Genomic DNA, 17,419 nt, shown 5'->3' on the forward strand with positions numbered 1-17,419 from the left:
TCTAGCAAGCACAATTGAGCCACATTACAGGCTTAACTGATTACCATAAATTGGTTGTTAGTGTAGCTGTTAGTGCACTCAGCATTTGTTTGTGCAGTCTGGTTAATTTTTATTGACACCTTGCATGCGTGTAGATGGTGTAGTCACGTGATCCCCTCCAGGTCCACTGCTTGCTAATGTTTACGTCGGTTTCCATGAGAAACATGTTTTTGATAGAACGATCCCTAACCTCCTACCCTGTGTACATTTCTGATACATAAATTTTATGTTTGCAATCTTTAGATCTGCAGTTGCGTGTAGGGATTTCCTTTTTTTTCATTTGGTCATGGGATGTGGGCGTCACTGGCTTGTTCAGAGGGCATTTTAAGAGTCAACCACATTGCTATGGGTCTGGAGCCACATGTAGGCCAAACTGGGTAAGGACGACAGATTTCCTCCCCTAATGGACATTAGTGAACCAGATGGGTTTTTACAACAATTGACAATGGCTTCATGGTCATCATCAGACTTCTAATTCCAGATTTTTATTCAATTCAAATTTCACCATCTGGTGTGGCAGGATTTGAACCTGGGTCCTCAGACCATTACCCTGGGTCTCTGTGTCTAGTGACGATACCAGTCCAGTGACAATACTACTATGCCACCACCTCCCCGTTACACACTTTAATATGCTTCATCCTACGCTCCAATTCACTTTTGAGATAGAGCAGTCTAAAGCGCTCCCTTTCCTCAATGTGCTAGTTGAGCAACCCGCAAATGGGTTCTCTACCACTGTCTAATACAAGCCTACCTTCACTGATCAGTATACATGTTAGATTCATATAACTTCATGAGCTTTACAATTGGTCTTATCAGCAACCTTGTAAGTAGGACCCTAACCATTTTCTCACCCTGAAAACTGGATACGGAAATAGAGTTCATCAAAGCTATCCTGCGGGGCAATGATCCTGATCAGATCATTGCTCCCTGTCTATCGCTCAAACTTGCAAATGGGCCAAAGACTTTTGAAATCAATAAGTGCCTGGTCTACCTCAAATTATCCTGGAAGGCAAAGCATCTCAAAAATTGAACAACAAGTTAAGCACACCATTTTATGCTGCTACCGTGCTTCGCATGTAGTATTTTCCACTAACAGGATGCAGCTGCCAGTCCAAAAAGACATTCTTCCTATCATGTAATTGAGCAACATAATGTATGAATTTCAGTGCCGGTGTGATGTCAGGTACGTAAGCCATATGTCCCAGAGATTGGCTGAACAAATGAAACAGCATGTTCCTTCATAATAGGCAGAGTACAGACCGTACTCAACCAACCCGCGCCAGCAAAACCCAAAACAAAATGTCTACTTTGAGATGTGATTCCACAATTGGATAACTCTTGCTGAACAATCCTGAGTGTGCTAACAGCTACAATAACGTCCAACTTAAGATGATCAGTCAAGCTCGTAATGTGGCTCGTTTATGCTTGCTAAAAGCAGCATGCAAGCAAAAGGAATATGTTCAAGCCTTGCGCCTCTTTTGAATTATCCGGGAGCTTGGGGAACCTATAGTTCCTCATTGGCTGATGGAAAAAACAATCAGTGTTGACTTGCCAACCAATCAGCACCTTTGTCTCCTGTTGAATAAGTTTTTATGATTGTTTGAAATTTGGCAGCCTTGCATTTGTCCTGATGAATGCAAGACAAACAGCTTCGGCAGTATGTCTCTCTTTTCAGCAATATTCAAATTCTGTATGACAAAGCGACTCTTTATAACTTCTTTGGTTTTATACTCTATGATCTGCTACCACAACCCAGTGCCTTATTTGCCTTTTTATATTTTTTATTTGTTACTGAATATTCTACACTTGTACATGACTTCTGATTTACATACTTGAATTACCTTTTGCATTTTTCTCATTAGTTGCTTGACTTTTTTCAGTTTGCTCCTTATAAGAGTGGAAGTAAGAAGACAAAAGCTCAGCAGGCACGTCAGCTTGGCCTAGAACCTGCGGCAAATCTATTGATTGACTGTCCACGAGAACTTAATCTAAATAATTACATTAAAGCAAATGTGAAAGGTAAGTTGTTAACTTCAGAGTCACGTTCTTTATCTTATCTTCCATTTTGGATGGGGGAGTTGTGGGTGAATGGCAGAATACTTGAAATATCACAGTAGGAACAATTATCACGGGCCCTTTCAGCTTCAGTGCAGGCGAGGAAATTGTATGAAACAGCGCAAGAGTTTATATTATGAAGTCATTTTCATCGATTACCCGTGGCATTACACACGGCAAGTTGAGAGAAAGCGTATCTCAGAGGTATTGCTTAAAGGGTGGGAATAATTGGATCTGAATGTGTAGATGTAATCCTGATTTTAAAGATTTTAATAATCCTTATTTTTGATTTGATACCTTGATTTTTGCTTTATTTATAGTTAAATAAAGATTAGGGCAGTTCTCGAAGCAGGGAGATTGTTGAAGCATAGACATTTCGATGTAATACAAGCTGAGGAGTTGGGAGACAAGCATACATGGCCAATTTCCAATGTAAGTGTAGACATTAGAAACAGAACACAAAAAGAGAGCATCAGAATAGCATGAAGTAAGATTTTGTAGACCAGGAAATGTGCAAAGGTATAAGATTTGTAATACAATAAAATAATAATACAATATTTGTAATGTTGGTCTCTTAGTTTTAGTAGTGGGTTCAAGTCCAGGACCTAGGCTGACATTTTAATGTAGCGGCGAGGCCTGATGTGTTATTGGAGGTGTGCTTTGAATGTAGTCTTATCTGCCTTGTCATTGTCCTTGATGCCTGTGTCCATTGTGTACTTTACTTTTGAATTTATTACACAGTTTACTTGTTACTCTAGTTAAGAAAGGTGTTATAATTCCCAAGACACTATTCAGAGAAGAACATGGGGAACTTGGTGGGAATGTGAGCGGTGAGGAGGGTGTTAAGAGCTTCGGGGTGATTTAGACAGGTTGAGTGAGTGGATAAGTGTGAATTTATCCACTTCAGTAGAAAAAACAGAATGGCAGAGTATTATTTAAATGGCGATAGGTTGGGAAATGTTGATGTACAAAGGGACCTGGGTGTCCTCGTACACCATTCACTGAAAGCAAGCATGCAGGTGCAGCAAGCAGTTAGAAGGCAAATGGCCTTCATTGTGAGAGGACTTGAGTACGGGGGCAAGGATGTCTCACTGCAACTGCATAGGACCTTGGTAAGACCACGCCTGGAGTATCGTGTGCAGTTTAGATCTCCTTATCTAAGAAAGGATATACTTGCCGTAGAGGGAGTGCAGTGAAGGCTCATCAGACTGATTCTTGGAATGGCAGGATTGTCCTATGAGGAGAGATTGAATCGACTGCCTGTATTCACTGGAGTTTAGAAGAATGAGAGGGGATCTCATTTGACAGGGATGGACAGACTGGATGTAGGGATGATGTTTCCTCTAGTTGAGGGGTTTAGAACAAGGGGTCGCAGTCCCAGGATACAGGGTAGACTATTTAGGACTGAGGTGAGGAGAAACTTCTTCACTCAGAGGGTGGTGAACCTATGGAATTCTCTACCACAGAAGGCTGTGGAGGCCAAGTCACAGGATATATTTAAGAAGGAAATAGATTTCTGGATTCTAAAAGCGTCAAATGGTATGGGGAGAGGGGGAACATGGCGTCAAGATAGAGGATCAGCCATGATCATATTGAATGGCTGAGCAGGCTCGAAGGACCGAATGACCTACTCCTCCTATTTCCTATGTTTCTAATTCTCCTGGCTGATCTTCCTTTATCAATAGACAGCAGCAAGAAATAGATTAAGTACTCTCCATCTAATTGATATTTTTGGGATTTACTCTGCCCCAACATTATGCCTACATAATACCCACGACTTAAAAAATCAGTGTATATGAAGGGTTTAGGGGCATTTGAGAAATGTGATAAATTCCTATTTACTCAATGTTCTTTTGCTCTATTGTTTATATTTGCACCACCCAATAGCAGCATTTCCCCTTAAACATCATCCATTTAGAATTCTAAGCTATGAATCCGCTTCATGTTTCCTATGTGTTTTTGCGTCATTAGTGTACTAGTAGAATGAGATTCCAAAGCAATTTGATTCTATCCCCCTGGTTTTCCTTATCAAATTGACCAGCTGAAGTAGCAACTTAACACTACTGGACTAATTTAACCAAGGCACTGATTTGAACAGATATGACAGACAACTGATTTAGCCATTCACCGTCAGCTCTTGCTGGACTACAAAGCACCACTGGGTCCTGGTCTTGTCTGCCAAAACTTCTCACTATCCACGGATCTCTTAAATAACTTCTTAAACCTCTCTTCCCTGTTTCGTTCATCCTCGCCTCCAACAAACACAAGAACCTCATGGACTTCTTTGTCACTAAGATTGAGGCCATCTGATCTGATGCCTCAGTTGATTCCCTCCCTTCCCCTAGCCCCTTGGGCCAAACTTTCTCTAAGGTTCCTCCCGCTCTGGCCTTGAATGCATATCTTTCTCTAGTTTTTCTCCTATCACTCCCCATGCCCTTTTGGAGCTTAACTCGCCCACAAAACCCACCTCCTGCTCTCTCTGCCCTATTCCCACGAAACTGCTGACCTCCCAACTTGCTTTCTTGGCTCCCCTGTCAGTTGATATTGCCTTTCTCCTCATTTAGTCCCCGTCCTCACCTCCAAACATACCATCAAAGCCCCTTGCCTTAACCCTCTGTCCTCTCAAAGTACCCCCCTCTCCAATCTCCAACCTCCTTTTCCATTCCAAAGTCATTGAACACGCTTTTGCTTCCCAAATCCATGTCCGTCTTTCCCGGAACTCCATGTTTGAATCTCCCCAAATCTGGTTTCTGATCCTGCCACTTAACAGCCCTTGGTAACTTTGACCTCGCCTTGCCTCCAGATACGCCACCTCGCCGTTTGCCAGACAGAATTTAATGCCCTTTCCTGTGGCGGGTCTGGTGGTGGTGGGCATTTAATCAGGCGGAAGTGTGATGAATGGTGACTTTCCACCTCCTTGCTTCCACCCCAATTAAGTCCTGTGGATGACCCTTCTTCCCCCCTGCTTATTGGGGCCCACGTAAGGCCCTCATCCCACTGCTGTTGCTGGAATTAACCCAGCGGTGGGAAGGGGGCCCACTGTGTGGGAACATGACAAGCAAACCTGTGTGGCATTGCTTGCAGACACCTTGGGTGGGTGGATTGGGGGAAGTGGAAGGACCTTCATTCAAAGGCATTCAGTGGCAGATCGAGGGACCTGGCATTGGGAAGTGAGGCCTGCTGAGAGCCAACTCCCTCTCTGTGACTCTCTCCATCACTCACCTGACTCGCCTGGGACCCAGCGATAATCCTAGGCCTCAAGGTGGGTGTTGTACTGGCAACAGCCACCATCTCCAGTCCAGTTGTCCAGTTAATTACCAGAGTGGCACTTAATTTGGATTTTCCCTAAAGGAGGTAACACGGGACTCTTGCTGGCTTTCTAAGTGGCGGGTGAGACCTCTGTTGCCTCCATTATATACATTCTCCCTCCTGTCACTGCCTCCCTCCTGCTTCCTGCCTCCCTCCCCCTAACCCTTGCTGTGAGTTAGGACTCGAATAAGGGGTGGCAAGAGAGAGGAAGTGAGCAAGGGAGCAAGAAGGGTTGCCAACAAAAGTGTTGGATGGCAAGCTCACCGGAGGTTTGGGGAAGGAAGCGGCGAGTGAGGGGGTTGGATGGCAAGTAGCGAGCGGAAGGATCTCTTTCCCTTTAGACTTGATTTTTCCAACAGATGGTAGGTTAATAGTGGGGTTTGGATTAGTTTCTCTGTGTGTATGTGTGTGTGGGGGATTTAATTGAATTGCAGACAGCTAGTCTGGAGCTTTTGAGTTATGAAAAGGGAAGCTAGGTTTGAAATGCTAAATACATAAACATGGCTGAAGTTTTGGAATGTGAGATGTGAAGAGTATTTGCATTTTTAGATAGACCAGAGTAGTGAAATGGTAAGATGTTACACCTAGCCAACAGAGGCTAAGCCAAACAATGTGTTTATTTTCCCAAAGATTACTGATAATATGAGTACTATGGAAGATTTATATAATGGAAGAAGTAAAGTTGCAAAGACATTGGGATAATGGAATTTACATTAAAAAGGGAGAAACCTGTATAAAGGAGGTGAGGTTATGTGTAAGAAGAAGGAATTCTAAGATCTAACAAGTAAGAAAAGCCTCCAGTTTCTAAGCATCAAGCTGCTCTCTATAGGAACTGAAGCTAAGAGAACTCATTGTGAATATCCCTGTCCAGGGTATTATGTGCTTTGCCTGGGTCTGTTGAAATCTATCTTGTTTTACTGTTGCCTTAATGGAGGTGTAACTGGGAGCCAGATTAATTAGGGGATTTAGGAGTTATTAGAGTAGTAATTTATAGACCTATGTATGTGCTTAAAATCTTTTCTATTAATACGTGTTTAATTTAGTTCTGTAAAAAAACCTCTAAGACTCAGTGGTCTTATCAATATTGAATTCAAGGCACGCATCTTGAAACAAAGTACAAATTGCAAACATTTGTGGCAACTATTTGAAGTTCCCCTCTGGGATTTGAGCAGCTCAGCATTTACCATCCGCTGTGCCATAATATTTCCTGTGAAATGCTTTAGGATGTTTCATTATGTTCAAAGTGCTAAATAAATACCAGTATTAGTACTAGCACAAGTAATTCTTCCTGCTTCTTTCTTCATTATTTTTTTTATTGACTGCTGGAGAAGGTATGGCCTAATCCTGCTTCTATTTCTTATGTAGTTATTGGATCAGTGCCTCCTATTGGTGCTATTATAGCTATGATTGTTATTTTGTTTTGTTGAAGAATGATTCCTGGCGTCTGTTTTAAAACAATTTAAAACTATTTTGTGTAGTTACTCTTTTAGGACTCCAGGGGGCAGTCTCTGGCAATGAATCCAGTTAATGTGCAGAATAAAGGTTAACTGTTTATCTGTGGGTCTAATCTGTAAATGGAATGAAATATTAACTTGCTTTAGAAAAAGGAAGCTGATTTATCTCATTTTGTGTTGGGAGTGTTTGTATTTTAAGAATTTTTGGCTCTGTACATGGTTAATTTAGCCCTTGGAATCACTGCCAGTAATATATAGAACAAATATAGGTTTCTGTAGTTCAGAACAGCTGTTACTTGTGGTGAGTCAAATGTACTAAAGTTGAATTTGACCAATTTTCCATTCTGCCCAGTTTTGACTGTCTATTGTGGGGAGATGATACTTCAAAAAATGTTTTCACAATACATTGATCCAAATAGACAGGTTCTTGGAAATTTGGCTGCTGTTTTATCACAGTGACTCTGTACAGAGTGTGAGAATCCTTCCAAGAGTATCATTCGCTCATCAACAGGGAAGTATTGGCCACTGTATAACATAAGATCACATTGATGGAGAGAAATAATGGAATTCTGTTTATTTCTTTTGGTATATGAAGAATGTTTAACTTGGCTTGGTGCAAGTTGCTACTTGCTTTTTTTGTGCAATAACATTTTAAAAGTTAACCTAAAACTACTTTTTGGGTATGAGGATGGGTGTTTTGTATTTGCAGACTCTTATTATGTGTAGAATCGTGATTTTGAGCCCATATCCTGCTATTCTGCAATAATTCAAATTGGCAGCATTTTCTTGCCTTTATTTAACCTGTTATTTTTTTTCTACATACTGTTTCTAAGAAGGAAGATTGCTGACTGACTTCTGCTTTTATTTCAAATATAAGTTCTTTATACATGTGATTGTATGCCACCTCCGCCTTACCTGGGACGGGGGGGAGCGGGGAACTCTCCCCCCAAGTTAACAAACTACTCAGTGGAAGCCCATTCTCCCCCTTTCATGCCCTCGCCCTAATTAAAATCACAACTCTCTCTCATCCTACGGTGGCTGTCATCTCCACTCCCTTAAGTCCCAAGAGATGCAAACATGGACAGCTGGATTGGTAGATCTCGCTGGACCACATAAATCTCTGTGGTCCTGCTCTTGTCTGCCAAAACTGCTGACTATTGCAGGATCATGTTGAAATGCCAAGATAACCACCGGTTTCTCTTCTCCAATACAAGCTATCTTCAGAAACCCCAATCCCACCATGCCCTTTCCACCCTCACCTCCAATAAGTGCATGGAGCTCATGGACTTCAAGATTGAGACCTCATATTTACTTACCTCTGCTTCACTCCCTTCCCATCCCTCCAAGCCAAACTTCCCCTAAAGTTCATTTCTCCCCAGTAGTGAATTCATATATCTTTCTGCAGTTTCTCTCCAATCTCTCGTTGTGTCCTCTCCAAGCTCACCTTGTTGATGAGACTCATCTGCTGCTCCCTCAATGCTATTCCCACTAAACATCAGACTGTTCAGCATATCTTCATGGTCCCATGTTGCTGATATTGTTGAAAGGTTCCCTCTCATCAGGTATCTCCCTATAAAATTTGTCATTATTGCCATCCTCAGCAGCATTGTAAAAGCCCTTATTGAACTTGCAGATGACATCCTGTGTGATTGTTACAAAGGTAAATTATCTCTCCTCATCATTCCTGACCTGTCTGCAGCTTTTCATGTGTTCAACTGCATTGTCCTGCTCTAGAGCCTACCCTCCATTATCCAGCTGGGTGGGGCTATCAGCACCTGGTTCCATTCCTATCCAACAAGGTGTATTCAGTGAATCGCCTGTGATAGCTTCGCTTCTTGCTCCTGCACCATTACCTCTGGTGCCCCTCAAGGATCTATCCTTGGCCCTTTCCTATTTCTCATCCTTTTTTTATTCATTTATGGGATGTGGGCATCGCTGGCTAGACCAGCATTTATTGCCCATCCCTAATTGCCCTTGAGAAGGTGGTGGTGAGCTGCCTTCTTGAACCGCTGCAGTCCACGTGGTGTAGGTACACCCACAGTGCTGTTAGGGAGGGAACAGGAAACCAGATGTCAGATGCTGGATTAAGCCACTGGCAAAGCTGATGTTGAAACTACCGGGCTGCTGCCAGTGCATCAAATGGTTAAAATCACGCTCAAAGGCTTTGGCCTTTTTGATATTTAATTGGAGGAAATTTCTGCTCACCTCGCACTGCATATTGGGCAAACTGCATGAGAAATTAGACAGTACATGTTGCCCCTTGTCACCATCATCTGAAAGCACAATGTCAGGTTCCACATTTATACTGATGACACCCAGCTCTATTTCACTGGCACCTCTCTCGATTCCACAATTGTCTCTGATTGATCACTTCTCATTTAGGGGATAAGACAAGACTTAAAGATGAACAGTGTATGTGTCTGTCTGGGATACTTTGTTGATTATAGGACTGCTTTGTGCTGGGGAATGGGGGAACAAAGTGAGTCGAGAATTTGGTTAGTTCACTGCTTCAGTTTAACTGAAATGTGTCTGAATTTGGCCATCTTGGGCAGTTGTATTGGCCACTGCCTGTAACATCGCCACGTCAAGTCCCGCCCCCTCCCCTTTTTCCTCCAAAGCAACAGTGCACTTCTTCCCCCTTGAGCTCTAGTCTCATTGCTGTGCTATGTAATGCAGAGCGCAGCACACCACTATTATTATTGATTCCTGGGCTGGTGCATATTGAAGGGCACCCCCAGATCTGTCAGCCCCTGGTAGTGTATCGTCACCTGGTTCACTTGCCAGGAGGTTTTCTTCCAGGGGACTGTAAATGTCAACGACTCCCTACAAAATACCCGGAGGTGCTGGTGCTCTGACACGACCAGGAAGCTTATCCTCTGCCCATTAATCCTGTGTTGGGGATATTGCCTCCTGTGAGCTGGACCTCTGTGCCCATCCTCTCTCGCTTGTCAAGCAGCAGGAGACTGTTGCTGCTGCGACTTGGCTTAGTCTTCACCTGAGGTCTAAGGTATATTTGCATAGGTGACACCCATGCTGCACTGATGCTTGACCGACTATGTAGATCAGATGCACAACACTCCAAGGTAGCAGAAATGACCCTCAAAGGTTAGGTAAAATGCACCCTAGAACAGCAACAGCTTCTGTTTATATAGCACCTTTGATGTAGTAAAACATCCCAAAGTACTTCACAGAAGCATTATTAAACAAAATATGACATCATGCCATAAAGAGATGTCAGGCCAGATGATCAAAAACTTGGTCAAAAAGGTAGGTTTTAAGGAGCGTCTTAAGGAGGAAAGTGAGGCAGAGTAACGGAAAGGTGTAGGGAGAGAATTTCCAGAGCTTGGACCCTTGGCAAATGAAAGCATGGCGACCAGTAGTGGAGCAATTAAAATTGGGGATGCACAAGAGGCCAGAGTTAGATGAGTTCCGATATCTTGGAAGGTTGTGCGGCTGGAGGGGATTACAGCGATAGGGAGGGAGGCCATGGAGGGATTTGAAAATAAGGATGTGAATTTTAAAATCAAAGCATTGCTTGACTGGGAGCTAAAGGTCACTGCGCCTTGGTGTGAGTTAAGACAGGGGCAGCAGAGTTTTAGATGAACTCAAGTTTATGGAGGATAGAATGTGGGAGACCAGCCAGGAGTGTGTGGGAATAGTCAAGTCTACAGATAACAGAGGCATGGATTTAATCAGAATGTGAGTTGAGACACTCGGGCGATGTTATGGAGGTGGCGATAGGTGTTCTTCGTGATGGCGCAAGTAAGATGTCCCATGAGCAAAAGCCTTTTGCTGAGGCAAGGAAGCAGGTGTGCAGTCTGAGTACTTGCAGGAATTTTTGCCGCCATTTGTTTAGCCCCCTCAATTCCCACTGTCCTCTCTGCTTACTTTCACTGGCAAGTTGCAGGAAGCCTGGGAAACCCATGCACTCGGGAGTTAAATTTGAAGAGTCAAGTTAAAACAGCTGTTCTATCCCTTTTGGCATCTTGCCTATCCTGAAGAGGTTACCTGCACGTAGCTGAATGCAGTGAAGTTAAAGGCAGAGGTTGCTGAGTTAGTGCCGGCTTCCAGGAGCAATGTCAAATTCACCCCCTTTAACAACTGCAAAGCCTAATCCCACTCAACTTTTCAGGTTAAAATTATGTCTCTTTACCCCACCCCCCACATTGTTTTTGGGCCCTATCTGCAGCTCTGTTCCTTAGCTACAGACTTCATCGTTCTCCCTGGTCACTGTTTGTGGGTGACCCAGAGTGTTTGCAACCTTGGCATCATATTTGCTCCTGCAATGACCTTCCAACCCTGTATCCACTCCATCACCAACACTGCCGGCTTCCACCTCTCTAACCGTGCAAGTTTGTGCCCATGCCTCAGCTCATCTGCTGGTGAAGACCTCATGCACGCCACTGTAGACTTGACTATTCCAATGCTTTCCTTGCCAGCCTCCAATCTTCCACCTTCTGCGCACTTGAGTTCATACATAATTCTGCATCCCATACCCTAACTTGCACACGTCCTGGTCATCTATTTCCCCTTATACTTTCTGATATAAAATATATACAAAAATGTATATTGGCTCCTGATCCAGCAACACCTACATTTTAAAATTCTTATCCTTGTTTCAAAACCTTCCATGATGTCATCCCTTCCTACTCCTGTAATCTTCTCCAGACCTTCAACCCTCTGAAATATCTGCGCTGCTTGAATTCTGACCTGCTGAGTATCCTCAGTTTTACCTGGTCCACCTTTGGTGGCCATGCCTTCAACTGCCTTGGTCCTAAGTTCTGTAATTCCCTCCGTAAACCACTCCACTCTTTCTACCTTGTTTTCCTCCTTTGATACTGCTTAAGCCTTTGACCAAGCCTTTGGCCATCTGCCCCAGTATTTCCTTATGTGACTCTATTTTATTTTCTTTTCACAAGCCTCTGTGAAGTGCCTTGGGATGGTTTATTATGTTTAAGGTGCTATATAAATACAAATTGTTGTTGATGAAATTCTTGCTGCTGCTTCAGATCTGACCTTTTGAGTGACACATTTTCAGTCACCCCACCTTTGGTAGCTGTGCCTTCAGCTGCCTATGCCCTAAGCTCTGGAATTCCCTCCCTACACTTCATGCTTCTCCTTTAAGACGTTCCTTAAACTTACCCCTGAGACCCAGCTTCAGGTCACTGATCCTAATATCTCATGGTTCGGTGTCATATTCCTATGAATTGTCTTGGGAGGTTTTACTACCTTAGTGGCAGTATGTAAGTGCAAGTTGTTTGTTAGCATCATATCAAAAGTCGGGAACTTGAATGAAGCAGAAGAGCTTGATAATTAAAATTGAAACTTGTCTTCAGTAAGTAATCTAAAACTTGGGCTGTTTCTTTATCTGAGTGAGAGGCTGTGATGAAGTATTTCTTTTGAAATTGATTTATTCCAAGGAAATAAAATGGCTGCAGTTGTGTAGTTATTTAAAGTGCTATTCTATTTGAAATACACAAAAATGTCATCAATTTTGGACACTGAGAAGTGTTCTCCATCTCACCTGGTCAATGTTTGTATGATGTTACCTGCTTCACTTTAATTTCTCTTTGACTTTAGAGGACAAATCTTAAACGCCTCCTCCACCACCACCACCACCCCCACTATCCTTTTTAAGGAAGGAAGTACAGAAAGTGATGTCTAGATCATTTCCAATGGTGGGGCTAAGGAAAGGAGAGAAAATGCGCAAATGGCCAAAGTTAGAGGATTAGGGTATTCTGGGGAGTGGATGATGTGAAAGATTAGGGTGGAAGTAGTCATAGAGAAGATATGGAATTGGAAACTGAGCTCATTGTTGAGTAGGCCAGTGAGACTGTGCATAGCCTCAATCAACTTGAGACCAGAGTCTGGGAGAGGTTTGGAATTAGTGGTGAGGGTTCAAAGTTTGTGGCAGGGACCAAAGGTGACAGCAATAGTGGGCAACAGGGAACCTTCTAACTGACCCCTGCGATCCTGCTGTTAACTAGCCTGTATCAATGTGTGAAAGTGACTGAGCCTCCCAAAATTTCACTATTTTGGAAATAACTTGGCCTTTCTGGAGCATCATGTCAAAGATCAAGATTTTATTTCATCTCCGTCATGGCAAATGTGTGTGTTGCTTCTCCATCACATAAGATGCTGGAATACAAATGAGCTGTGCGTCTGTCCATGCTGGTTTTTAGCCTGTGCAAGAATGTTTTACATAGTTTAATGTTCCAAGTAGAATGTTTCAATTTGGCGTTAAATCAAATTTACATGGGACAATTTTATTAAGCATTTCATATCATATTAGTATTTCAATCTATAAAATGGTTGAGTAAAATTTCTGCCTCCCCCCTGTGGATTTGCGTTTCAGAGATCACAGTGCGCTGCATAATATCTGCCTCCATTCGATGGGACAAAAACCTGATTGATCTGAGGAGTGGTTATTTGTGTTTATGCAAAATTAACTCCATATGCTTTTTCTAGGCAGGATATAATTTATTGGATCCATGTTCAGGAATTTTGCTCCAAAAGTGACACATGTAATTCTGGAAAGTCATTATCTAAATCGATGTGACTGAAAAAGGAATCTTGATGAATATGGACAACTCTACATTAGGTCTCATTTACTGTAATAGGGCATCTAATGGCATTAGACTTACACATTTAGGGTTTTAGAATTTTTGCATGGCAAGTTGCTGAAAATGCAAGCTGATAGCAGATGCAGCATGGGATACAGGATTATCTGGATCCTGAGTGAACAGGGCAGCCAACTGTGTTCTCTCCTTAATCAAGCTCTGGGAAGGAAGTGTAGATTAGAGTGGATGAATTCAATATCAAATCAGGTACGGAAAGATAAGGAAAGAAAGACTGGATTAAGAGTGAGGGGAAAAAAAAAGGAAAGGATTTAAAAAAAATTTCCTTGAAAATATTTTTCAGTAAACATGAAGGAATATGACTCCATGCTTGTAATTGTTAATTTTCCCTGCTAGATTGGCAGTAATTAGCACCCACCAATTTGTTAAAAGGATATCTAGATTGAGATGGACAATGTTTAACGTTTTATGGCGAGTTTAGTTTGTATCTGCTGTGTCAGTAGAACAACTTCATGCCATTTGGTGTATTGCAGTGAAGAGGCAGATAACAAGACATTGTTTTTGTGAAATTAGTGCTGGAGTGGCACATCTGGGCCAACAACTTTGGATTTCTGCATTAACCGAATGTAATCTTGTCCTCCCCTGTAGCAGTTAAACATAAAGAACTGTTAACCTTACCACTGTTTTGACAGTAAATTATGGGGTCATTGTGTTTTCTTTATCAGTAGCTGTGGAACATTTTCTTCATTATAAATTATATTATTCTACGCAACATGATTTGTTATTTGGAGTTTAGGAGTTAATTGTAAATTTACAACAAAGGAGGTGGCCATATGGTCCATCCTGTATGTTCCAGCTCTTTGCTTGAGCATTTGAAAAGAAATCACACTTCCCCATGTTCTCTTGATTGCATATAACTTTTGAATGAGGTCCTTTGGCCTACTGAAATTTTCTTGTAAATATGTAACTGTGTTGAAGCAGAATTTTATTTATAGGTTCCTAAGGCAGTTTTGCCATTCTTCACATGAAGATGCATTGCAATCAATAAAAACAAAACACTGTGGATGCTGGAAATCCAAAACAAAACCAGAATTACCTGGAAAAACTCAGCAGGTCTGGCAGCATCGGCGGAGAAGAAAAGAGAGGACTTGAAACGTCAACTCTTTTCTTCTCCGCCGATGCTGCCGGACCTGCTGAGTTTTTCCAGGTAATTCTATTTTTGTTTTGCAATCAATAAATTTCACTCAACTTGAATTTTTTTTAATCATAGCTATGCTACTTATTTCACCCAAATTATCATTGCTAACTGGATCATTTTTAATTAGAACCACTTTTCTGTTTCAAGTAGTGATGTCTACTTAATAAATTAAAATCTAAAGATTTGATTCAGTTGATCAGGGCACGGAAGAAAGGTCCGAAGTTAATTTCTCAATCTGTGCTTGTAAACTGATCTGACAGCAGAAGTGCTACAGTTAGCCTTCGTATCTCGGATAACATCACTTTCCTTTCATCCCTGCTGTGTGCGGACGTTGGATAGATAGCATTGGGAACAGCTAATGTGCCACTAATGATTGAATAGCCAACAAATACTTACTATCTGAGCCTGTGCACAGAGTTGCCACATGACTGAGATATTGGAGAGCGAAAAGTTAATGAGTGTGGAGAAGAGGAGTGGAGTTGAGGAGAGCAAATGGCAAATTACAACAAATGATTTTATCTTTGTGCTTGTAAATCCCTAGGCCTTTCAAGCGTGGCAGAAATAGAGACAGGAATACAGCACATTTTAGCAGACATGATGTCTAAAGACAGAGAAACGTTGAACTGCATCCGGAAATTGTAAGTATTAATTAAAAACTGCTCTTTATACTAAGTGAGGGTATGTACACATGAGGAAGGCCTAGTTATTAACGAACAGCAAAAGTCATCCGTGAGTGGAATACTGCTATAGCTTGCTGACTTTTAAATAATGCTAAGATACAGCTGCATCAGCTATTCTGTTCAATGTCATAAATGTGGAAATGTATTTGTACCTTTTAGTTTTGCTTTGGTTGCAGTCTTATACTAGTAGTGACAGTCCGGTAACATCACGTGTAAGTGCTCGTCTACATAACTGTACACTTCAAAAGTCATTTGTTTGAATTACAAGATATTTAGTCCTGATATGGCACTACATATTGGTAAGTATTATATCTCTGCTGTAAAGCTTTGACTCTGGTACAGAGTCGTTATCCTCAACTAGACTACTGGGCTGCATAGTTTTCATAATCAGGTCTCTGAGGTCAAAGTAACACCAAATTGACAGGTGATAGACATATGGAAACTGGGTAATCTGAAATCTAAACCATGCAGATCTGTAGAATACCAAGGCACTGATTATGATTGACCAGACAGTCTGGCTCACTAATTGAACCTGGAAGGGGCTATTTGTCTTTGGTACTTGGTTTCTTTACACTGAGCAAGTCAATGCTCTAATGGGTACTGTGGTTCTACATGAACAAGAAGGGGAAAGTTTAGCAATGATCATTGCTGGTTGGCAATGCAGTGTCAGATGATTTTATGATTGGTGAGGGGTGCACAGGGAGTGGGTGCTTGTTGTTTCCCATATTTCTTATGTATATTTTACCTGTTGTTCAGACTTTCTGTACATATTTTTAATATGGCTTAATTTTAATTATGGCTGTAAATTTAAGTTTGAAACTCCTCTCTGGCCTTTTTCACGTCATTTCAGTACTTGCAGTGACTCTAGTCCTTAATCTGAATGAGCTGTAGTTTACTATTTACCACAACATTTCTCATTGGACCCCATTTGATGTGGAGAACTGAAATTATGAAAGCCATATTGTCCTGTTTTAGCTCTTCCATCCAAACAAAATCTGTAATGTCTCCATCATGCCACTTAATGGGCTCTTGGATGACTCTAATTGTTCTCACTGCCACTACTTTTCCTGGATACCTATTCCAAATGCGTATGTGAAAAAAACTTTCCAGACATCTCTTTTAAATTTGCCCTTCACCAGTTTGAACCAATGCCCCTTGCCTTATTTTAATGTACTAAGCTCTGGGTTTCACTTTTAAAATATTATTTTAATATTAAATACAAGGTCCTACCTTGACCATTTCATTCCAAGGCTGAGCAGTCTCAGTTTTCTAATCTACTGTGTCTTTTGATGATGAAAATGAGCCTTCTGGTCTTCTGAACTGCCCTAAGGCCTGAACTTTGTGCTTTAATGATTTGGGCATTGTAATCAAAGTGGCTGATTTAGCCTAATATTTGATTGCATTTTCTAGTTTATGGTATTTTTACACAATGGAACCAGCTGAACAGGTATTGCAATCCTTATTAATGCTACTTTTAAAGTTGGATATTTAACTAGGTAAAATCATACACTGAAAAAATGTGCAGTGCAGAACTAACTTATAGTCAGCTTTTTAAAATATTGTAAATTTGGAGCCATGGTTGTAAACTGAGGAAATCATGCAAATTATACAGTAGCTTCCTTAAGCAAAAGTGAAATATTGCAGATGATGGAAATACTCAGCAGGTCTGGCAGCATCTAAAGTAACAGACCTGGACCATTAACTCTATTTCTCTCTCCACAGATGACATAATTTTCTGTTTTCACTTTGGCAGAGTTTGTTGACACTGCAACTGCAGAGGGCGCACTACCCACACATATAGTTGCAGAGCCTGTGATATCAAAGCCAGCAATGTGCTAGGCAGCTGCAGGATCAAACTCTGCCAAATCAAAGGTGGGGATGAGGTGGGGAGAGCAGTTCCTGGATTTACCCCGACCAGAAAGTGCAGTGTAAGTGGCAAACTCCATGAGTAACAGCAAGTGCTGGGAGCTCTCAGGGAGCATCTGTAAATGGAGGAGAAATGGAGACAGATCAGGGAGTGTCTGTAAATTAAGGAAAAGTGAGGACTGTAGCACAAGAGGGAAAGCGAGGGCTTGGGAGGGGGACACGTGAGAGATGGCGGAGAGA

The 17,419-nt window shown here is 41.8% G+C and overlaps 1 protein-coding gene across 2 annotated transcripts in view; it reads left to right on the plus strand.

Annotated features, from left to right (window-relative positions):
• The window catches only part of srbd1 (S1 RNA binding domain 1), a 283,354-nt gene that overhangs the window by 16,322 nt on the left and 249,613 nt on the right, over positions 1-17,419 (plus strand). For both annotated transcript variants that reach the window (XM_078557178.1, XM_078557179.1), the window contains exons 8-9: positions 1,920-2,058; positions 15,175-15,271. In XM_078557178.1, the coding sequence (XP_078413304.1) occupies positions 1,920-2,058; positions 15,175-15,271 (236 nt within the window). The remainder of the gene's footprint in view (positions 1-1,919; positions 2,059-15,174; positions 15,272-17,419) is intronic.

Source organism: Cetorhinus maximus, chromosome 14, assembly GCF_964194155.1.
Source record: "Cetorhinus maximus chromosome 14, sCetMax3.hap1.1, whole genome shotgun sequence".
Taxonomy (NCBI): Eukaryota; Metazoa; Chordata; class Chondrichthyes; order Lamniformes; family Cetorhinidae; genus Cetorhinus; species Cetorhinus maximus.